The sequence below is a fragment of the Nematostella vectensis genome, chromosome 7 (assembly GCF_932526225.1).
Source record: "Nematostella vectensis chromosome 7, jaNemVect1.1, whole genome shotgun sequence".
NCBI classification, from domain to species: Eukaryota; Metazoa; Cnidaria; class Anthozoa; order Actiniaria; family Edwardsiidae; genus Nematostella; species Nematostella vectensis.
In genome coordinates, this window is record NC_064040.1 from 5,235,818 (window position 1) to 5,259,810 (window position 23,993).

At 42.4% G+C, this 23,993-nt stretch overlaps 3 protein-coding genes and 1 long non-coding RNA gene across 4 annotated transcripts; 2 read left to right on the forward strand and 2 right to left on the reverse strand.

Annotated features, from left to right (window-relative positions):
* The first annotated feature begins 343 nt into the window (after positions 1-343).
* Positions 344-3,292, forward strand: LOC125568287. The gene has a single exon (XM_048730206.1). The coding sequence runs from the start codon at positions 344-346 to the stop codon at positions 3,290-3,292; it is 2,949 nt and encodes a 982-aa protein (XP_048586163.1).
* Positions 3,293-5,867: 2,575 nt separating this feature from the next.
* LOC5504040 (glyoxylate/hydroxypyruvate reductase B) lies at positions 5,868-9,165 on the reverse strand. The gene is made up of 3 exons (XM_032372319.2): positions 8,626-9,165; positions 8,279-8,441; positions 5,868-7,543 (listed from the first exon to the last, which is right to left on the reverse strand). Exons 1-3 carry the CDS (start codon positions 9,028-9,030, stop codon positions 7,143-7,145), a joined length of 969 nt encoding a protein of 322 aa, XP_032228210.1. The 5' UTR covers positions 9,031-9,165; the 3' UTR covers positions 5,868-7,142.
* A 105-nt stretch (positions 9,166-9,270) lies between these two features.
* LOC5504031 (cell death abnormality protein 8) lies at positions 9,271-14,158 on the forward strand. Its single transcript, XM_048729778.1, has 3 exons — positions 9,271-10,499; positions 12,434-12,587; positions 13,150-14,158. Exons 1-3 carry the CDS (start codon positions 9,391-9,393, stop codon positions 13,999-14,001), a joined length of 2,115 nt encoding a protein of 704 aa, XP_048585735.1. The 5' UTR covers positions 9,271-9,390; the 3' UTR covers positions 14,002-14,158.
* On the reverse strand, positions 10,370-22,532 carry LOC125568220. The gene is made up of 3 exons (XR_007312141.1): positions 21,796-22,532; positions 20,529-20,597; positions 10,370-10,491 (listed from the first exon to the last, which is right to left on the reverse strand). It is a non-coding gene; the product is annotated as an uncharacterized LOC125568220 (long non-coding RNA).
* Between the last annotated feature and the right edge of the window lie 1,461 nt (positions 22,533-23,993).

The window sequence follows — 23,993 nt, forward strand, 5'->3', positions numbered from 1 at the left end:
ACCATCTGCTGTCTGGCCTCCCCCTGGCATCGTTACCGGCATAGCCGGAAGAATACGTATTCCCAACCTTACATCGGAGCCACGCTCACTCAAACGTAACGAGCACTTCTGTCAAGTCCGCCAACTTTTCGAACCATCGAACGTCACAACGACCAGCCCAGCCCGTGCGTTCCCTTCTACAGACACCCTTCATTCAGCAAACGTTTCTCTAGATCCTGACAGTTTGCTACCATCAGATATCAAAGCCAAGTTCAAAGCCCTCCACCATGAATACGACCAGGTGTTTGACGCTAATATCGAAGGCTACAACGGCCACGTAGGCCCCTTCGAAGCCAGAGTCAACATGGGGCCTGTTGAACCCCCCCAACGGAAAGGGCGCCTTCCCCAATATGCACGTGAAAAACTTCTCGAGTTACAAGATAAATTTGATGAACTGGAGAATCAGGGGGTCTTTAAACGCCCAGAAGACGTAGGCATCTCCGTGGAATATCTAAATCCATCATTTCTAGTCCGCAAGCCGAATGGAGGTTCACGCCTTGTAACAGCCTTTGCTGATGTTGGAAGATACAGCAAACCTCAACCGTCGTTAATGCCAAACGTCGATTCAACATTACGCCAAATCGCCCAATGGAATCACCTCATTGCGACTGACCTAACCAGTGCATTTTATCAGATCCCTCTGTCAAGAGACTCTCTGAAATACTGCGGAGTCGCAACTCCCTTTCGCGGCGTCAGAGTTTACACCCGTTGTGCAATGGGTATGCCTGGTTCTGAAACTGCGTTAGAAGAACTAATGTGCCGCGTCCTTGGAGATCTTCTTGCTGAAGGCGTTGTTGTCAAGCTTGCCGATGATCTCTACTGTGGAGGAAACACCCCACATGAACTCTTCAGCAACTGGAAAAGAACCCTCCAGGCTCTTCACGAATGCAATCTTCGCTTGTCTGCCTCCAAAACAATCATCAACCCCAAGACCACTACTATTCTTGGATGGATCTGGAGTGCAGGCACCTTGAAGGCTAGCCCCCACCGAGTTGCTACGCTAGCCCAATGTCCAACCCCAACTACCGTTGGTCGCATGCGTTCTTTTATTGGCGCATACAAGGTACTTTCACGAGTTGTACCACAGTGCTCCACATTTCTATCACCCCTCGACGAAATTGTCGCTGGCCGGGAGTCACGAGATACTATTGAGTGGACTGACAATCTACATACGGCTTTCTATAATGCCCAGAAGGCCCTCTCTTCCACCCGCGTCATCACCCTGCCAAGACCTGAGGATTTCCTATGGATTGTCACGGATGGCGCCCTGCGTGACCCAGGAATCGGCGCCACACTTTACATCACACGTAACGGCAACCTACACCTCGCTGGGTTCTACAGCGCCAAGCTAAAAGGTTCACAGTCGTCTTGGTTGCCCTGCGAAGTTGAGGCACTGTCTATAGCCTCTGCTACCAGACATTTCAGCCCCTACTTAATACAATCTCATCACCGAGCGGCCATCTTGACTGACAGCAAACCCTGCGTACAGGCGTACGAGAAATTATGCCGCGGCGAGTTTTCCGCAAGCCCACGAATTTCGACCTTCCTCTCTGCAGTCAGTCAGTACCAAGCCACAGTCAGGCACGTATCAGGGTCCTCCATTCTCCCCTCAGATTTCGCAAGTCGAAACGCTCCACCGTGCGAAGATGAAGCCTGTCAGATCTGTTCCTTTGTCAAACAGCTCGGGGACTCTGTTGTCAGGCGCTCATCAATTCAGGACGTCATTGATGGCAACGAGCGGCTCCCTTTCACTAGCCGATCAGCTTGGCTCGCGATTCAGTCCGAGTGTCCTGACTTACGTCGAACTCACTCCCACCTCAAACAGGGCACCCGACCTTCGAAAAAGGTAACAAACATCAAAGACGTCAAACGATATCTTGGTGTCGCCACCATCGCCAAGGATGGCTTACTCGTCGTAAAACGTGAAACACCCTTATCGCCCAGCCGTGAGTGCATCATTGTTCCACGTCGCGTTCTTGACGGCGTACTCACAGCTCTACATATTCAGCTATGTCACCCGTCAACTCACCAACTCAAGATGGCCACCAAGCGCTATCTGTTCGCCCTTGATCTTGAGAAGGCCATCGTTCGCGTGTCTCAAGCTTGCCACCATTGCGCTTCTCTCCTTACAAGCAGCAAAGCACGTATAGAACAGTCGTCTTGCGACCCGCCCGACGCCATTGGAGTTTCTTTCGCAGCAGACGTCATACGTCGGTCACGCCAGTTTATCCTGATTGTACGAGAGTGCGTGACTTCGTACACTACCAGCTTACTGTTAACCAATGAGCAACACTCTACCCTTCGCGATGCTCTCATTCGTCTTTGCGTGCAGATGCGTCCCCTCGACGGTCCCGTCGCCATCATTCGCACTGACCCAGCCCCAGGATTTCAAGCGCTAAAGGAAGACAAGCTCCTGCAACACCATCGATTAGTCCTCGAAATTGGACGCGCAAAGAACGTCAATAAGAACCCGGTAGCTGAAAAGGCAGTACAAGAGTTAGAACGTGAGATCCTACAGCTTGACCCACTAGGGGGCCCTGTCTCTGAAGTAGCACTTGCAGTCGCTACAGCTAATCTCAACGCCCGCATCCGATTACGTGGTCTGTCTGCGAGGGAAATGTGGACTCAGCGTGACCAGTTTTCCAACAGTCAACTCCCCTTCCAAGACCAAACCCTCATAGAGAAACAGCACGACCAGCGGAATTCTAACCACGCGTACAGCGAGAAATCTAAAGCGCCCACCGCAGACTTTCGCCCATCCACAGCAATCACTGTTGGCGACCTCATTTACCTGCATCCCGACAGGAACAAGACCCGAGGGCGAGATAGATATCTCGTCGTAGACACTGAAGGAGGCTTCTGTAATATCAGAAAGTTTATTGGCTCGCAGTTACGTTCTACGTCATACAGAGTAAAAAAAACAGATTGCTACAAGGTTCCATCTGAAGTACCGGACAAGACACCGACTGCAGCCTATGACTGTGACTCTTCCGCAGATGAAGATGACACTCCGGCCACCAAGAGGCTTCCGCCCCCAGCCCCACCAGATATACCGACAGCGATAACTGATCCACCTTCCCGGGATGTACCACCCCAAAGTGATGCCGACGCCTCTGAGACGAGAGCTATGGACTCCAGTCACTGTCCCTCCAATCTTCAAGATGATGACACATCCCCACCTAGGAGGTCTACCCGCGAGCGTCACCTTCCCTTACGTTATAGAGACGACGACTTTATCACTGACTTTAAATAGGGCTTAATGTATAAACTATGCTAGCAATTAGGCTTACTGTTATAGTCCTATCCTTTAATCAGTCCATCGTATTTACATTGTACGCCGTGAAAGACATTAGTTGTGTGATTTCTCTACAGTAGATAGTATAAGAGAGAAAGAAAGGAAGTCACGCCAGTACCGGTCAGCGGTACTTAGTTATGTTACGTTCACCAAATCCGGCCTTCTCTCCGCCATCTTGTTTTTGCTGTGTTACGATACTGGCTTTGGTTCTCTGTTGATTAAAGCGTTTCCAAGTTGTGTCCTAGTTTGTGGTCTTATTCAACTGGCGTAGAACTTGCGTTGAAAGTAAGTACTTTCAAAGGGACATTAATGACAGTTGGTCTCTATTTTCATCCTTTGCATGTTAAAGTTGTGTAATTTTTTTACTGGTTAACTTACCAAATAATTATCATAAAAAACATTAACCATTATCTTTTGCTTAACAAAGACAATCGTTAAAACGTCGTTTGCATTCAAGAGTCTCTTTGAATGCAAACGACTACTATTAGAAACATACAATCGCCCTAATCTAGGGAGTAATAGAGTTTCACAAACTTGTTTTTTTTTTTGGCTTCCTGGAGCAACAATTGTCATAGCACTGCCATAACACCTTGCTAACATTAATAAAACTTACAAATAATGGTTATGGTTTTACTTATTTTCACCAAATCTAGTGAATTAAATATATTGGATATATATATATAATGCGTGAGTGCAGGCGTTCATATAATAGTGCTCAATACATAGGTGTAGAGCGGGATATATCTTGGTTTGTAGGAAAAAAAACACACGTTTCATCTACCATCTACCGTTTCATCTCTACAAGCCTGTTTCGTGGCTGCCCACTCATCAGGAGATTTATTAAGAATATATTACTACCATCACTTATATACTATCTATGTATAAAATTAACATAAAATAGGGCGCGAAATTTGAATGGCTGTTATGATGAAATTGAATAGTTCAGCTGTTGCATAACTAGACTTTGTTCCTGTGGCGGCACGAAGACACTAGCTCGTTACGCTTGCCAATGATAGCTTGGGTTGGCGGGTAATGATAAGTTTTTCTTTGAGGCAGAGATTACATCTTTTGCTAAAGCTGTTGTAGGTGGAGTAGGTTGAGGAATGCGTACGAACTTTGAATGACAGATTGTGAAATTTGTTTGATCAAAGTTTCCCCTGAATCAAGGTCAAAATGTCATCCAGGGACCCACCCTATATGTCGCCCTTGGTCAAACATCTCTGCAACATCAGGAACAAGACTTCACGGTTCCGCAGCGAGGCTGAGAACACCACACGCCAAGAAAGGATTAAAAAATTAATCCGCACGAACCAGGTGATGTCTGTTCAGAATGAAAGCAAGGAACACTCTAGGGGCTCCAAGGGGTGGTGGGACGTAGCGAATAGGATTACGGGAAGGAAATCTCCTGTTAGTATGGTGTTACAGCCTGATGAAATTAACACCTATTTCCAGGCCATTAACACGGATGATGCATATAAAGCTCCGGCGCTAGTGCCGATACCTGCAAAGTCCCTTCTATCGACGAGCACGCAGTAACAAATCTCTTAATTCATCAAAAGAGAACTGCTTCTGGGCCTGATGAGTTCCCATATTGGCTCTGGCGGGATTATGGCCATCACCTGGCACCTGTCATTACCAAAATCTTCAACAGCTCTCGAAAACATCAAATGGTCCCTTCTCTGTGGAAACTAGCTAACGTGACACCCATTCCCAAAGAATCGCCATTGCACCTCAACGACATAACTCTGCTGATTTATCTTCAGTTGAAGTTCAGAATATCAAGAATTGGTCAAAGGAAAATCGGATGACGCTAAATCTCTCCAAAACATGGGAAATGGTAGTCAGGGGGAGGACAAAGAAGCCCATTCCTGAACCTGACATAAGTAGGAAAGAGGAACTTAAATTACTAGGCGTGACGTTCAATGAACAACCATGTAATTGGGACACTCATTTTGAACAAATGATTTCTAAGGCCAGCAGTAGGTTATACATTTTAAGAGTTTGTAAATTTTACGGATACACCATGCAAGAACTCACTCTTTTGTTTGACAGTCTCATTATGTCTGCCTGAGTTGCATGCTGCCGATGACCTTATTTAGTAGAGAAGTATATAAGTAGTTAATGGTTTGTAACCCTCCAGGTCTGTCTGTCGGGATTATTTTTAATAAAGATCTTATTATTATTATTATCATTATCATTATCATTATCATTATCATTATCATTATCATTATCATTATCATTATCATTATCATTATCATTATCATTATCATTATCATTATCATTATCATTATCATTATCATTATCATTATCATTATCATTATTATTATTATTATTGCTAAAAGGGGGGTTGTACCAGATGATGTTGTTGCGCTGGCGGTTCTTGCGTTTGTTTGTGGTGTTTGGTTCGTAGTGCAGCGTGTAGTAATATCCACTTTCGTCGAGTGCTTTCTGGTATGGCGGGGCGGCTTGGTCGAAGGTTTCTTTGTCTGATGATAGTGTAGATAAGCGTTTGTTGATACTGGCAGGGATATTCTTTGTGATGGTAGGTGGGTGGTTGCTCTCGCGGTGGACGTACTGTAGTGGGGCGTTCGGTTTGGTGAAAGGCTGGTAGGTGTTGCGGTTCAGGTCGAATGTGACGTCTAGGAAGTTGACTACTCGCTTGTTGGCTTCTATGGTGATTCGCAGTCCGTTCTCTTTTTATTTTATTTTATGATCTACATTTTTTTTAAAAAAATCAGGGCTTAGGGACGCTTCCAAAACGACGAAGGATTTTCTTTTTGACATTTTTTGCTTTCCAAACAGCTTTACAAAATGCAATTTTGCTTATATTTATTCCTTCTCGACGTAGATCTTACATATTTTTCTTTCTTCGACAGGCAAAGTAAATTTTTACCTAAAAGGAAAGATTAAAAACCCGTCCGGAGAATTAGGCAACTCGTCCAATCCACACACGAATACAACCCGAGTCTACATGTTCTCAGCAGTACCAGCTGCTATGAAAATGGCAATCGTGGTTTTGTTCGTGTTCTGTGGTGTAACAGGCTTAATTGGTAATACCATTGTGTTGGTTTACGAAAATAAGAAGAGCTATGAATATTCCATCAAGACGCAGGAAGTTTGAGTGCTCCCTTACACTCTACTTTATGAAGAGCTTGGCCTTGTCGGATGTTCTGTGTTCTATTTTGAATGTCCCTTTAATGGTTATCTTTGTCTATGCGAACATTTTCAATGAGAATTGGCAATGTATTGTATATTTCTTCCCGCTATTCGGTTTACTGTTTATTACGATAATGAACCTCGTGGTCATTAGTATTGAACTATTTTCACCCGCTTCGAGCTCCCACGCGCGCATTCGCGAAAAAGATGGTAATCGCCGCGTGGGTCGTAGGCAGTATGATGTCGCTTATACGGTGCTTACCAAAAAATAACATTTACGTTGAAATCAATGAAAACGCGTACACGTATAGCTGTTTGTTAAGCAGCGAGAAAGTATGGGAGAAGGTAGAACCTAATGTTGTGGTTTTATTTGGTTTCATTGCGCCCCAATGCCTCATGTTTTTCACTGCTGTTAAAGTGTCTAGGTTCCTCTCGCCCCATGTAAGGTAATCTAGAATCCGGAATCCAGGTTTTTAGGGCCCTTGGAATCCGGAATCCAGAGATTAAAATCCGGAATCCACAGTCTGGAATCCAGAATCCAAATAGTTTCGAAATCCGGAATCCATACTTTTCATTCAAATAAATGACTTAAAAAAATCCCACAATTACCGGCGGGCCAGCAGCAATACTGGCCGACGTTGGCGCTGTTTTCTCAGTTTACTTGATATGGCAAAGTTTTATTGCTGATCCCAGCCGCCAAGTTATCCATTACCATTTGCATCATCTCAATAAACGTACCAAACGTTGTCGCGCCAACATGTGGTGTGACAATCACGTTAGGTAACGCAAGAAGGGGGTGGCCATGGGGGAGTGGTTCTGGTTCCGTCACGTCGAGTGCAGCACCACGAATGACTCCATTCTGCAGAGCTGTTGTCAAGTCATCATGATTGACAAGCCCGCCCCTAGCAACATTGATTAGTGTTGCAGATGATTTCATTTGCGAGAGTTGTGCTGCTGTTATCAAGTGTCTTGTTTCATCAGTTAGCGCACAGCATAAGACAACAAAGTCTGACTCCTTGAGTAGTTCGTCTAGCTTACTGCAATACTCAGCACCTACAACAGCATAATAAAAAAGAAGAACAACTCATCCATGAGTAGCAAACAATTCAAACCAAAACATAAGTTTGGAAACCACAATCCATATCTTTGGAATCCACTCATTGAAATTCATGTTATTTATCAGAATCTGTAAATCTTGGACCACCAAAGTAGAACGTGTTCCGTGTCTACTTCTTTTTCTTACATTAAACAACAACAAAAAAAACTACAGTACGACGAAAAAAGGGTTTTGAAGACACGAATTACGTTAATACGTGATTGGAATCCGGAATCAACGATGGGTTGGAATCCGGAATCCAAGGGTCAAAATTCGGAATCCGAAAAGCTTCTTGAATTACCTTATATACACCTATTTGAATAAAGGTTGTCAGTGCGAGCGGCGTATGGTAATTGCCAAATGGCAGTGCTACCACCGAAAGGTGTTTATCGGTAGCAATAATTTGTAAATATAAAGGTGATAAATAAACACAAGAGACATCGAACCATATATTAATCATATTAAACGGATAGCCGTATGTTTTATTTATATTTTTCTTAATTTGGAACAAATATTATGGGATCCATGGGTCCTTTCGGTCGTAGCACTGCCATTTGTCAATGGCCATTTGCCATTTGCACTGACATTTTTCGAAATAGGTGTATATGGGGCGAGCTCAAAGATGAACCGTGATAACCGTTTTTTTCTGGGCACAGAAGAATCCATTCCCTAACAAGAAACAAATACTCTACCAGTCTCGAGTTCCTTGTCCTCCTTTCTGGTGCGATTATGGTATAATATTCTCATCTTGAACCCTTTAGCGCGATTTGCTACAGCGGAACCAACACCTCCAAGACCAACAATCCCAAGGGTTGAGCCGGTGACTTTGGTCCCGAACGAGTTGAAAATTGATTCCTAGGGAATGCAAACCATTCTGTCAATAAGGGACGGACAGGCGGACAGATGGACGGACGGACGAACGGACGGACGGACGAACGGACGGACGAACGGACGGACGGACGGACGGACGAACGGACGGCAGATGAAGGGCGGATGGACCACTATGTAAGATATTATGTGCAAGATAAAAATATCAGACCTTTGAAAATCCGGGTTGTCGTATCACTGAGTCCCCGGAACAAATCTTCCTTGCCGATGCCAGTAACAGGCCAATCGCATGATCAGCAGTGCATTCCTGGACAACACCAGGCGTGTTACCGACTCTGATACCCCTTATGGTGGCAGCAGCAAGGTCTATATGATCAACTCCCACCCCTGCACTCGATATCACCCTCAACTCGGGATAACAGTCCATTAAAGCGCTGTCGACAACGACGAATCCAGCGTGGATATACAATCCTTGGACTCGGGATCTGTTTTTGTCACTGACTTCGTCACTGGATATGAAGCGAATATTTCGTTGGCTGTCTAGTATTTCCTGTGTCGCTGGGTGTAGCAGAGGGACACATGGAATACGAACTACGAAAACTAAATCGTCCGCCATATTGGCTTGAGTCTACTACGCGCTCTTGGTGTCGGTCACGCCAACTTACCCTCATCGCAAGAGACAAAATATTGAATACCAAACTCTTAATAATTATTCGGCAACGCATTTGTGAATGACTTTCGATTGGCTAAACCACCACAATTGTTTTGACAACCTATCAATGTGCAAATTTAGCATAAAATATACAATAAGATAAATAACTTAGAACACCTGAATAAGATAAATAACTTAGAACACCTGAATAATAGGTTTCTGATGTGCTTGTTATGCGTGACGGATCGGCCTCAAGTGTCACGCAATAATTGTAACAGGAACAAATAGAAAACTCTCTAAAAAACACGCTTCTTTCGCTATGTCATGGACGGCGACGAGAGCAAGAATGAAGAACCTATCGTCTCTGATCTTACAGAGAAACAGAAGAGAGCTGTGGAGAAAATACACCGGCATTTGTCGAGAGATTCGGTGCTGAGTGTTCGCACAGACGACGGCCATCTTGATCCTGGAGGCGAAAGCATAAGCCCAGAAGACGCGGACGTTCTTAGACAGGTTGTACAGACCTTCCGTCACTTTCAGCAACGACGGAGTATAGGGGAGAATGCTGGGGATGTGGTAGACGCCTGGAAGCATTATGACAGGCTCACATCTAGTGAAAGTATTGAATACGAATTCACTCAACAAAGTCGGTCATCGCAGTCACGGTACGTTAGTCCGGGTAGATTTTACGTCAAGCTAACGGAGGAGACAAAAAAAATCGTTAATGAAGTCCATGAGAAAATACAACGCCAGAGAACGTCTGTAGTTGAGCCACCAATACATTTGCGGCATGTTGATTTTGTAGAGAGCGAGCGACGAAGTTTCAAAGCGGAGAAAAATTTCTTTGGACCAACACGTTACGAATTTGTGCGCAACTTGAAACCTCGCACGCATCTTAGCCCTACAGACATCTGCATCAATTTTACCGAGGACCGAGGGAGGAAAACAGGGAGGCGTTACTCATGGGATGGTAACGCAATCTATGATCAAATAGCCGAGCGCATTGTACAGGACTGGGAATTACAATATATTCCTTTACGGCACCTCCCCCCACTGGAGAAATTTCGACAAGCGGCCAAGAAAATTATCAGAGAAAATAGACACCTTCCCAAGAAACCAGAGCGGGACTATAGCAAGCTATGGGAAAAACGAGGCAAAGCAGGATGGCTGGATCTTCTTTTTACAATTATGGGAATCGGTGCTTTTTTTGCTGACAGTGGCACCGACCTTAAGGTGGCAGCCGACCATTTTTCCGCAGGGGATTATTGGTGGGGGGGTTTTACGGTGTTGCTCGTAGTATCACCTGCTGTTATTGTGAACCTTGTGTCGTTTTTCTGGTACAAGGAGGACGAGGGGACTGTTGATAGAAAGCCTATGCATGGTTGGACAGTGGTGACGATCACACATCTCCTTCAGTTTGGGCTCCTAGAGCGGTAAGCAGTAAGTCATAAGCAACAAAACACACCTAATGATTTTAAATGGAGCCTTTATATAAAAGACATTCTCATAAATGTTTTCAGAGTAATAACTGTCATAAATATAATAACTGCCTAAATAACGTGAAACCAGCCCGACATTGGAAAGTGTCAACAAATTCTAGCTACACCCTTGTGAGGGACTAATATAATAGTAACATAACAGAATAGTAATTCAAGGACATCCCCCCAACCCCCTCTCCCTCTTGCCCCAGCGTTTCCTCAAAGAATGGGGTATACAGCTGCATGCAGGTCCATACCCGTGGGGGGGGAGGCAGGGAGTGCGTTCGCACCTCCCACAGCAGATCACACTAATGTCCCGTGGAAATTAAACATATCTAGATACTGCAATGGCAGAAAAAAATCCCCTTCGGGGGTGGTCAGATTTTTATCAGAAAAATCCCCCCTCCCCCCCCCCCCTGGATACGGGCCTGCCGTGCTATTATGAAAAATTAGTATAATGCCAGAAATAACGAAGATACTCTAAATTGGGTAGTGTCTGTTATATAATTGCAGTTACGGGTGGGTTGTAGAACTGGTCCACATTTGGCATATTGTGTGTTTATTGCATAGGTACTGTTGCATGCTGGTCCACATTTGGCATATTGTGTGTTTATTGCATAGGTACTGTTGCATGCTGGTCCACATTTGGCATGTTTTGTGTTTATTACATTGTTGCATGTTGGTCCAGATTTGGCATATTGTGTGTTTATTGCATAGGTACTGGTGCATGTTGGTTCACACTTGGCATATTGTGTGTTTATTGCATAGGTACTTGTGCATGTTGGTCCAGATTTGGCATATTGTGTGTTTATTGCATAGGTACTGGTGCATGTTGGTCCAGATTTGGCATATTGTGTGTTTATTGCATAGGTACTGGTGCATGTTGGTCCACATTTGGCATGTTGTGTGTTTATTGCATAGGTACTGGTGCATGTTGGTCCAGATTTGGCATATTGTGTGTTTATTGCATAGGTACTGGTGCATGTTGGTTCACATTTGGCATATTGTGTGTTTATTGCATAGGTACTGGTGCATGTTGGTCCAGGTTTGGCATATTGTGTGTTTATTGCATAGGTACTGGTGCATGTTGGTTCACACTTGGCATGTTGTGTGTTTATTGCATAGGTACTGGTGCATGTTGGTCCAGATTTGGCATATTGTGTGTTTATTGCATAGGTACTGGTGCATGTTGGTCCACATTTGGCATGTTGTGTGTTTATTGCATAGGTACTGGTGCATGTTGGTCCAGATTTGGCATATTGTGTGTTTATTGCATAGGTACTGGTGCATGTTGGTTCACATTTGGCATATTGTGTGTTTATTGCATAGGTACTGGTGCATGTTGGTCCAGGTTTGGCATATTGTGTGTTTATTGCATAGGTACTGGTGCATGTTGGTTCACACTTGGCTGTTGTGTGTTTATTGCATAGGTACTGGTGCATGTTGGTTCACACTTGGCATGTTGTGTGTTTATTGCATAGGTACTGGTGCATGTTGGTCCACATTTGGCATGTTGTGTGTTTATTGCATAGGTACTGGTGCATGTTGGTCCACATTTGGCATGTTGTGTGTTTATTGCATAGGTACTGGTGCATGTTGGTCCACATTTGGCATATTGTGTGTTTATTGCATAGGTACTGGTGCATGTTGGTTCACACTTGGCATGTTGTGTGTTTATTGCATAGGTACTGGTGCATGTTGGTCCACATTTGGGATGTTGTGTGTTTATTGCATAGGTACTGGTGCATGTTGGTCCACATTTGGCATGTTGTGTGTTTATTGCATAGGTACTGGTGCATGTTGGTCCACATTTGGCATGTTGTGTGTTTATTGCATAGGTACTGGTGCATGCTGGTCCACATTTGGCATATTGTGTGTTTATTGCATAGGTACTTGTGCATGTTGGTCCACACTTGGTGCATTGTTCGCAAGAGATTTACAAGTGTCCATCACTACAAGCTCTACATCGCCATGAATCTGGATACAGCTATGCTACAGATGATTCTTGCGTTCACAGAAGACGCCCCTCAGCTTGTTCTGCAGGTAAACTCTTTTTTTTTATAAGAAAGTCTAATTTTCAGTTGAGGCTGGGCCTTTCTTATTTTTGCGACATTTAAAGGCTGAATATGTTCTTAACGATGTTCTTAACTTTTAGTGTATATAAGAATATAATACCAAATGAATTATTACACTAATGATCAATAGCAATAATAAGGTTGTTTCTATGAGCACAATTTGATTCTGCATTTTAGAACGCATCAGGCCACTAAAAGAGAAAAAAAATTCTGTTATCCGGCGTATCTATATACGAATGCTCTATTGTATTACAGGCAAAAATAACCATTATAATAGGGGCACAGGCGCCCTCGAGGCCTCTAAATAGGTATTTTTCTGTGAAACTCCTACCAACGTTGGGACTAACCGAACTGTATTCGTTATTAGTTGTCATTTTGTATTTCTTTTTTTTTTAAACCTCGAAAACTGATGTCCTTACTAAGCTGGGGTACTAGAGCGGGACATAACATGGGAAGTAAGGTGTTCTTCTGGATGTGTCGTCATTATTCCCTCCCTATTCGTAACCATATCGGTTCGCATGTTCTTTCAGCTGTACGTGCTGATCCGCCGTCGCCTTGTAGAGAAGCTGGTCGCGTCGAGCCTTCGCGATCTTTGGACTATAGCATCCATTATCTTCTCTTTCTTATCCTACTCTCGCGCGGTCGTTAACTACATCAAATGCCTACGAGACTCCAAGAAGAACAAGGGAAGACTTAAATGGTATGGTTACATCGCCATGTGGTTCTGGCGTGCATTCATGATCATCTCGCGCATACTAACCCTCGTCTTTTTCGCCACTGAGTTCAAGTTGTATTTCTTTCTTGTGATGACTCTGCACGCGCTATTTGTGTTTGCTTGTATTTCCCAACAGAAGGTTGGGTTCTTTCCTGGTGAGCGCTGGAAGCAGCATATGATTCGAATTGTCATAGCTTACATTCAGATCTTCTGCTTTTTCGTGCTGGAAGCTGGTATAACGATCCGTTGGGCAATTCTCTACTATGTCCTTGTCCTTATAGAGGCACTCGTTTTCTCAATATTGTGGTACACAAACTTTGAGCACCATTTACCATTGGACGTGGAAATTGCTGGTTTGGCCGTTATTTTTGTTTTCTTTTTCGCGGGCGTTGCCATGATGGTGGTGTATTATAAATTTCTTCACCCGAGATTCAAGAGACCGCAAAAGCATTGGTATACCGAGCACAAGTCACCACCAAAAGAGGAACTCGAGATATGCGAGGAAGAAGAGGAAAGGAGGGAAGAAGAGGAAAGGAGGGAAGAAGAGGGGGAACAACACATTGTTAACAACAATTTAAACGAGCAACAGAAAAGTGAGGGGAGAGAACAAAAGCGAAGTAAAGATCATGGTGGTCATGTCTATAAACAAATTGAAGTCTGGGTATGATTCAGAGGAAGTACAGGTGGCCTGGCGCGTCAGCCTCTCACCGCTGTGGCCCAGGTTCGAATCCTGGCTCAAACTGGGGATTTTTCCGGGTTCCTGCCTTGATTCGAATTTGTGTCACAAGTGAGTTGAAGTTATTCTCCCGTGTTTCCAGTCTTCTCGGATAAGGACACTAAACCGGAGGTCCCGTCTCTTCAAGCTGCATTACATTAAAACTTGAACCGAAGGGACGTAAAAGAACCACTGGGGACGCAATAAACCCTCAGTCAGTGACCACCCACAGTGACAGTGCTTACTATCCGAGGGCCATATGTTAGAAAACTGTATATTCGGTTAAATATGTTACCCTCGATAAACAAAGATTAAAATGAAACTGAAAACTTTTGGCTAGCATTGCTAGTGTTATCCCTATTCTTGACAGTCCATAATTCTTATAGTGCGCAGTCTCTATAACCAGAACAAATTCGACACCGTTACACGCTCACACTAGCCCACTGTTAGGCGTTGGAGTTTTTCATTCGGCGAGAAAACCCCAGAGTTGTTTTTGCAGTCATTTTGAAAAAAAAAGGACGCGCAGGAGTGGGGCGAGCGGGGAACAATCATCGGCTCCTCAGCGTCCGTATTTTTTAAAATGGCGGCCAAAGCGAACTCCGGGTTTTCTCGCCGAATAAAAAAACTCCAACGCCTACTAGTAGGATACGTTTATACCATTTTAAATAAGGTTGCAATTGGAGAATCCTTTTGTCGTAACCCGGAGTGGGTCATGGGCATTAAATAAACGAACAAATATGTCGGAAATAAAACAAGAGAGCATAAGATCTTATGCTCTCTGGATAAAAGCAATAATCAAGATTTGAAATTCCTTAGTTTTTGGTGCGACATTCACAAGTACCGAAATTCTGCCATTATACGTTACCTACGAACCACTGCGTTCTACAACACAAGGATTCTCGAGAGCAACTTTATTAGAAATAGATGTAAAAATACAACAAAAACACCTCTGTCAGTTGTTCATTAAAGTCAGATAATATATTTTTATTATATACATACTGATAAATACTCACTGAAAACATATTTAAATATTTTGTTCGTTCACTGGTACATACCTGTCAACCTCCGAAAAACTCAAGGCTTGAAAAGTGTTTGGGGGGAGGGGTGGGGTATATTCATTTTTAGGGGAGGGGTGGGTTTAACCTCGCAGGCGTTTGCCGTAAAGAAGGCTTTGCGAACAAATCCACTTATAGATCTCACGAGGGTGTCAGATAAATTGCGCTGCGCAAGGGAATTATTGTTTTAAATATTTAAATAGAAAATAGGCAAAATGACGATTTTCTATAGAGTAATTTTTCGGAAGCGATAAAAAACGCTAAAAAGCGGGAGATTTGATGCTCAACGCGGGAGAGCGGGAGAAGGGGTACAAAATCTTGAGACTCCCGCCTAATGCGGGAGAGTTGACAGGTATGCTGGTATCAGCAAATCAGAGGCGCGAAGGATGTTTTTTCACCGTGTAGAAATGTCGTTCGCGGTTCTGATTGGACAAACGATATTTTTTCACTGCACTTGAATTGCTTCAATCCCAACGCATCAACGAGTGCATAAAAATCGTACAAGCATTTTCCACTTAGTAATTTATTTATTTCTTAGATGTCGAGATTTTAGAGATTAAAAAGTGCACTTCTTTTGTAACAGAGCTACAGTCTCGTGCGTGACATTAGCGAGACAGATTCATTTCAATGTAAGTTTCTGTCTGTCTTCATCAACTGAACCGTCGAACAGCACAGTGTACCAACTCTGGCGCATTTGAATACATGAACAATAAATGATGAAGTAATGAATCGCCCCATGACAGGTAATCCGGAATCCGGAATCCATGAAAAAATGAGATATGGGATCCGGAATCCATGAAAAAATGAGATATGGAATCCGGAATCCACGAAAAAATGAGATATGGAATCCGGAATCCATGAAAAAATGAGATATGGAATCCGGAATCCATGCTGCTGGAATCCGGAATCCACGAGAAAAAACCCACATGGAATCCGGAATCCACACACTAGGATCCGGAATCCAGAACCCTATTGGAGAACCTGTCATGGGGCGAAATGAAAATGCAGGCAGAAAACAGGTGTTTCATGACTGAACAGCCGCTTTGCGCCTTTCAAAACAAGTGAAGATGTATTTGGCTGTTCGAGCAGCATTAGACTTGGACGGATTGATAAGCGCCATAAAATGGGGCTTATCTAGTTCTTGCAATAATTCTTTCTTTTCTTTTCCGTACAGTTTGCAATCGATTAAAAAGTGCTTTTCATTTTCTTCCTTCCCGGGGCAAAAAGGGCAAAATCTCTCTTCTCGGAGAAAGGGCCGTTTGTATCGCCCTTTCTCTATCTCCTGTTGATGATCACTTATTCGTAATTTAGTTTAAGCAACACGGTGTTTTATGATTTTACATTCCAGCAGAAAATCCTCTAGCTTATAGTTTGATTTAAAAAGACGGAATGTTCTTAATTTATTCTTGGAATTGTTTCTTCTGTTGCTGTCATCATGAATCGTGCCATGGAAAGTTTGCGTTTCAAAATCTTTGAGGCGCATTTCAAAGGCAGAAATAATATTTTGGGTTACTTGCGCATCTATATTTTCTTGTGAATCCCAAAGCCATTCAAACCCGTTTGCGAATAAGGTTTCTTTGACGAGGCTACGCAAAGATACAGATCTCAAGAGACCCTCTGTGTACGCGTTTTTGGTCAATTCTACTATCACTTTGGTGAATAAGTCTAAACCAATACTTTGTTGTGTTTTTATGGTTTCAATTCGTAGGGGGAATCGTCCCAATTCTGCCCTACAGGCACTGTTGGCTGCCCAATTGCCAACTCCCAGTAGCATTTTACAGAATTTTATTTGGACCTGTTCAATAGGATCACGCATTTCGTCATATTTCCCCTCTAGGGTCCAAAGCTCGCTTCCATATAGTAAAGCTGGTTTCATAAATGAATCAAACAGGCGGATAGTGAGTGAAATATCTGAGCAGAAATTTTCGCCGAGGTTTCTTTTCAGGGAAAAAAGTGCTTTCAAAGCAGAACTTTTTAATTCCTGTTTCGCTGTATTGTACCTTCCGTTTGCGCTTAATGTGAGCCCGAGGTATTTGTATACGGTTACTATTTCTATTGATTGTCCTTTCACGGTCAGCCTGTACCGTGAAAGTTTTTTCCCGTTTTTATTAAAAATGATCACTTTTGTTTTCTCGGTACTTATTTCTAAATCGTTTTCTCTACAGAAACTGTTCAAAATATCAAGCCTTCTTTGTAGGCCTTTTTCTGACGTAGAAAATAAAACAAGATCATCTGCATATAGGAGACAATTTAGAGGCTTATCATTGATACGTGTGGCGGCTGTTGTTATCTCGTTTTGGGAAAGGGCGAAATCACGGAGAAAGATATTAAAGAGGGTCTGCGACAAAACACACCCCTGTTTCTCATTATTGTTTTTGACGCGCGCCGTATCTTTGGAATACATGTCTTGTAGCACGGCGAGGAACCCGTTACTCCGATATCACTAAGCTTCCTAAAAAGTTTAGATCTATTAACCTTGTCGAAGGCTTTTTTGAGGTCCACAAAGCATGAGAAGAGAAAATTTTCTCGTTTTTTGGGTTTGCTTCGGACGTGTTTATCGACGAGGGACTTAATAATGAAAAGATTATCGCTAGTCCTAAAGTCTTGACTGAAGCCAGCTTGTCCTGGCTGAAAGATGTTGTTTGACTCGGCAAAAGTCCTCAGTCTGTGATTTAAGGTAAAAGTGAAAACCTTTCCTAAACACGAAAGAAGGGTTATCCCACGGTAATTTTCTGGGATATTTTTGTCGCCCCTTTTATGAATGGGTACCAAATAACCCCTGGCCAAAACTGTAGGGAATTCCCCACTTTCCAGAATTTTGTTAAGAAGTTTAACTAATATAGGCAGCAGCGCACTGCTTATCGCCTTGATTACTTCATTTAGTATATTGTCGAGTCCGATATTTTTTAGACCTTTAACTACTTTCTCGATTTCTTGGGGAGTGAAAGGGAAGTCCAGCGGTCCTGTCTGTTGTTCGTCTACCCTATCAATGCCACTATGGTCACTGACCCCATCTTCTTGCTGGGTCGTTTCAACGCGAATCAATGATTTAAAATAATCTTGGAAAGCTTCCGTGCTTACCGACACGTTGTTCCTTTTTCTATTTTTTCCGCAAATTTCTTTAAGATTTTTCCAAAAGCGTTTTTGGTCGGTTTAGTTGATCGCGCTCAGACGCTCGTTTTTATCTACGGATGGTCTTGCGATATATTCTTTCCTTCTGAAAAAGCAATGAATTTATGGATTTATCATTAGGAAATTTGCAAAAAAAAAAATTCCCAGTCCAACAAGGTTGGCTTTTTCTTGCCGGCATTCTCGATCAAACCACTTTTGGTTGGTCTGCCCCCGGTGCATTTTGGGCTTACTCGGGATTGGCTTAATTAACTCTGCTCTTGACGTGCATTTGGATATGATCTTATTTAATGAATGCACACATTCGTCAACACTATTTGATTATAACTCGTCATTTAAAAGGGTAGTACGGTCTATAGAGATGTCCTCCGAATTTATGATGTCTGCTGGATTGTTTCCTGCCTCCGTGTTCCAAACGCACGACGATTCGACACGGGTAGCTTGCTTTTGTGATGATTCACTATCCGCAGAAAAATCCGTACTCAGTCCGAAAGAGATATGACAGTGATCCGAAAGATGAGGTAGTAAATCGGCAACTTGTAAATAATTGATTTCGTTGAAAAAGTTTCTACTGCCAATGACATAATCTACAAGGAAGATTATAGAACCATTATATTGGAAGCACGTTTTCCGCCCTAGCCGATCACCCATCGTTCTTCCATTCAAAATACTTAGGTTATTTGAGATGCATGATTCTATTAGGTCCTTACCTCTACGGTCAGCAGTCTCATCTTGGGATTTTCTACTCGGGATTGAAACAAGGCCGCAATCGCCTCCAAATTCATCTCCCCCTTCAAAAAGCAATTGGTCCTGCAATTGGCCACACCTTGCATTTTAAGTCACCTGAATCAAAATGTAGCCACGCTGCGAAAATTTCAATAATTCCACTTCAAGGTCGTCAAGATAATCGCTTTGTGTTTGCCTATCTGAGTTTTCTGGGCTAAAATAGACGGTTGCAAAAACGGTTGAAAAAAAGACTTCTCTAGTTTACACCAAATGGCGTTATTATTACCAGTTGGAATGTATGAAATGCCTTGTTTAAGTTCTTTACGGAAATATACTGCAATACCTCCGTGTTGCTTTGTTCCCGATCTATGCCTGTATTTTTTATAGTAATTATAATTAGGAAACTCAAAGTTTGAAAATTGTTCAGTTTCCACAACGCCAAAAAAGTCATGTGCAGAAAAAATATTTTGTACTTCGTGCAGTTGCAGTTTATTACCTAATTGACGGGAACGAAGCCCGTGAATATTCCAGAAACTCCAGAAACCTACTCTAAGATTGCCTGGCATATGCTAATTGTGTTGAAAAGTTAGTAGGCGGTGCCGGTACAATATATTGATTTAACAGGGCCATTAACTGACCGAGTAACGGATTGTTTTGATAATCCGGTGTTTGGTGTAACGAGTTGTTAAATACCGGTGTAACTTGGTGAGGTGTATTCGTATTCTCTTGAGTGTGATAGTTATGCTGACCGGAGTTTGAATACATCACCCTTGACTTGATCCTATTGTCTCGATGAAGCGCTGCTGACTCCCTCAGCCCTAATGCAAAGTTTACGTTTGCGGCAAATATACGAGTACCGGTTCTGCTCAGGTGCAGGTTATCTCTATAAAATACCGTGTGATCAACGTCCCCAATGTTAAACAGAACGACATTTGTATTGTCGACGAAACTAACGTCTCGATATTCTCCAATGGCGTACTTATTGTGGAGTCTTCTATTGAGCAAATTTATCATGCTGTTTTTGCTGTAATCGGACTTGTGCAGGATCACTCCCGATATTTTTACTGGGATACCTGTGGTAGCCTAGTTGTAAAATGCAACTGTTTTTTTTTCGTCGTCTTTCTTAACAACGTGCATTATTGTGCAATGCCCAGGAAGTCCATGCACTATTGTGTGTGTATTTTTTTAGTGTACTTGCTCCGACCTTACTCAGGCCTTTTTCTTACACGAAGTATCTATGCTAATCTAGCCTCCCCTCATTTCGTCATCGCTGGCCTAGTTACCGCAGAAGGAATGCACAGCTCTACACTGCAAACTCTGTCATGGTCGCCATCTTGGATTTTGTAATTCCACCTCTCAGATCATTGTTATTTGTGCAGTGGAAAATGCCAGATTCGCGATTCTATTACTGTAAATTTCACCATAGCTTTATAAAAGCTTTTCTAAAATCAAACCTCTATCCCTCATTGAATGTCATTATATGTTTCCTGGTTAAAATTTGCATTAAAAAAACTAGAAGTTAAGCTTATACGTTGTCTTCGTAGTGTTTTTGCGCCTGGTAGTACTTACTGAAATAATGTTCTAATTCCATGTCCGGTATTCTATACCCCTCTCCTTTGTCTCCAAAAACTGTGTTTGCTAAAAAATATGAAAGCATAAATAGATATTTTTGCTTACTTTGCACGTAAAATAACAAATGCCGTGAACATTGAAAACAATTTATATTGTTATTATGGCTCAAATTTACCCCTTATCTTTTGCAAAATTCTACCAAAACGCTTTGCCTTTGGGCAGTAGAGAGCATAACTAGCATAGAAAAGGCACATTCACGTACAGTTAGCATTGTAATAAAATTCAGAAAATTCTTTTTTGCCCTAATCAGTGTTATGATATGGCATTTACAATGCAACTCAAGATTATATATATATCTTTATTAATTCAAAGGTGGTGATTGCAGAAAAATCTGAGTTTCTTGTGCCATTCATGTCTTAACACAGTGAAAAGCTTCATGTGATGGAGGAAAAGAACAAAGATTAGACCCTTTAAATGAACCCAGTGATTAGTCATTTGTTAACAATGTCACAAACCAGTAGAGTAATACTTAGGTATGGTTAATAATGCAACAAATGATTGTTTATTCATTTAAGTAAATGCACTTTATATAATCAAACAGTGTTATAATCTAACAGGCTTAGTCGGAGTTCTTCAATACATTGTTTGTACCATTGACCTATTTCTGCAAATAACCTTTCCATAGACTGTTTGTTTTTAGGATAATAGAAGGAGCAGATTTTGGTGCCACAATTCGTTTGCACAAATGATTGGCTCCTGCTATTACTCTTCTAATTTTGCTAGAAATTCAAATTTTGAAAGAACAAGTAAAGTAAGTAAGACTCCCCATCGAATTCCCATTAACATCAGCATAGGACAATGATTGAAACCTAATGCTGCTAATGGTTCCCATTTCACACAAGTAGATCGGAAAATAAGTATACCTAATGAATGAAAAAGTAAAGATTAATATTGACACTAGATAGAAGAATACAATGAAATGCAGAACCCTGCTAAGTCGAACTCGACTCGAATTCCCCGCTAACTCGAACTATATTCACTTTCCCTTGGACCTAATTTCGAGTCATTTCTACTCTGCTAACTCGAATTCCCCGTTTCCAGAGTTCGAGTTAGCGGGGTTCTACTGTATGTAGCTGGCATGAGTCCCTGAATTCTTATGTAGTCTTTCCGATAGGAGATTTAGACTTAGTCACTGTTGTTTTGTATATTCCCTTGGTTATTCTAAATACTTGAATTATATCATAAGACATTCGAGTCCATTTACCTTTGTTTAATTCTCGGCACAAGTACACCATCACTGATGACAGAGACAAACTTTTTCAAAAGTTTCGCCAGTTTTGCAGTATCATTTATACGTCAAACACTGTACACGTCACAACACAGGAACCCCAACATTCCCCCCTCCAGGTATCCCAGTCAACCCTGCGCGCAGGGTCCAGTTACTTTACAGCCGTGCCATTTTGACTTCACTTCCTGAATGATTAGCTCGATGTTTTGCTCTATTTGGTTAATTGATGTATACCCACGGATGTCGTTTGTTCCAGTATGTATAAAGACCGATTCGTAGACCACATTATCATCCAGAGACTTCAGATATTCGAGGGTCTCTTTTGTGCCGCCTCTGACATACACTTTTAATACAATGAGCGATCGACTTAGACGGTTTTCATTTATTCCCTTGATCATGGAGTCGCCTAAAGCCTTGGGCACCGGGTTGTTTTCCCGTACAGTTGTGAGTTCCTTTCCACGGTCCTCCTCTGTTGAACTTACTGATAGTCTCCGTGGCTGCTGAGAAATCTCAGACGAAACCTGCTCTTCAACGACCCGTTCCGGCGAAGATGTTGGTTTGTCCGGTGCTGTTGACGGAGCTGGTTCTTCGGCCTCGTTAATTACTGAGGTTTCAAGAAGTTCTAGGGACGTCTTTATGGTTCCGACTTTTTTTTTTTAGAGCGCTAATTTCCGAATGAAGTTTTGATATAGTTTTCTTAACAGCTTAAGATCCTTGACCTCCTCTTCATGCGCCTTGGCTAAGGCACTAATTCTTCCTTCGAACATTTGATCACACCACACTAATGCTTCCTTTGTTTTCATAATATAACGTGCTTCAAGCTCCTCGAGTTAACTACGGAAGTTTCCAGTTTGCTGATTAATAAGTTTTTCATCTAGGCCCTGGTTACAGACTTCTTGGCTGGCTTTAAATTCAAAAAGGTCATTGATTTTGTCTTCTAGACTTTGTATATACTTTTCTGATTGGTGTTCTTCCGTTCTTACGCGGAGATGTCATGTCAGAAGCCGCCATATTGTCTTCTTCCTACTCGACAGGATTTTGATCAGCGTCACCGAGATTATTTGGGTTCGGCGGAAGGCTGCTTCTAAGAAGTTCCAGCGCTTCCATAGCCTCGCTCTCTTTATATCTCTTATGACATCTTCCACCTTGCCGAGATTTAAACTCCGCTTCGCAGTCTTGCCAAGTTCTTGCTACTCCAGCTTCATACTTTGAAGTCCAAACTGCTTCTACTCCGCTCATTTTGTTAACTAAGCCTACATTAATTATTGCTTTTGTGCCCTGCTAATGTGGGCTGAATCCTACGACCGCACTGCTAGCTTTAAAAAACATTTTGCACTGGATTTCACAGAGCCGCCATCATCCTGTACTCCTGTCGAGTGGGGTGGTTCATACCTCCGACCCTGCGGGGTTGTGCAAAAACGAACGAGTGAGCGCAGCGAACGAGCTCGAACTCGTGAATAAAAACCGTACGCGCGCACTTTCCATGTAGTATGTATTCTCTATATATCGGACTGTAATGAACATGTATATTTTTTTCTCGGAGTGCTCAACCACCTACTACAAGAAGTGGTAGCAAATGGTCTTGGCGAGCATACAAACACGGTCATATTATTTGCATGTACGAGAAACTAAAAAATTTGGGAAACATTTTGAAAAACATAAAAAAAATTTAAAAAAAAAACACAAACATAACTCCTAATTTTACTAGAGGATTTAGATATTGAGGTGAATGTGAACTGTGAGTGAAGCTGCTAGAAACCTGTTTGCTTTTGTTACATTAACGTAAGTGGTAAGAGTTGGGGCGGTTCGTGTCACGCGACAGATAGAAATGCACATGACTTCATTAGAAGCTTACTAAGAAAGTTACTAAAATAATAAAAAAACGAGCATTCAAGCATTTCTCTTTTCAGAAATCGAGCATTGCGAGCACACAGAAAATGCGGCATAATTTTGCAAGCATTTCGAAAATTCGAGGGACGAAGAACCCGGACTAGAGATTTTACCGAGTATGCCAACGAGAACAGCTACGGTAGGACACTATGTAATTGATTTGAGAACTCAAAGTCGCACGTGGAAATGCGATCTATCGTATCTGGTATACTTTAGCCATACTCCGCAAAACCACGACGTGAAATTCCAAGCTTTGTATGGTCTTCTCTGGTGCAAGGTCTCAG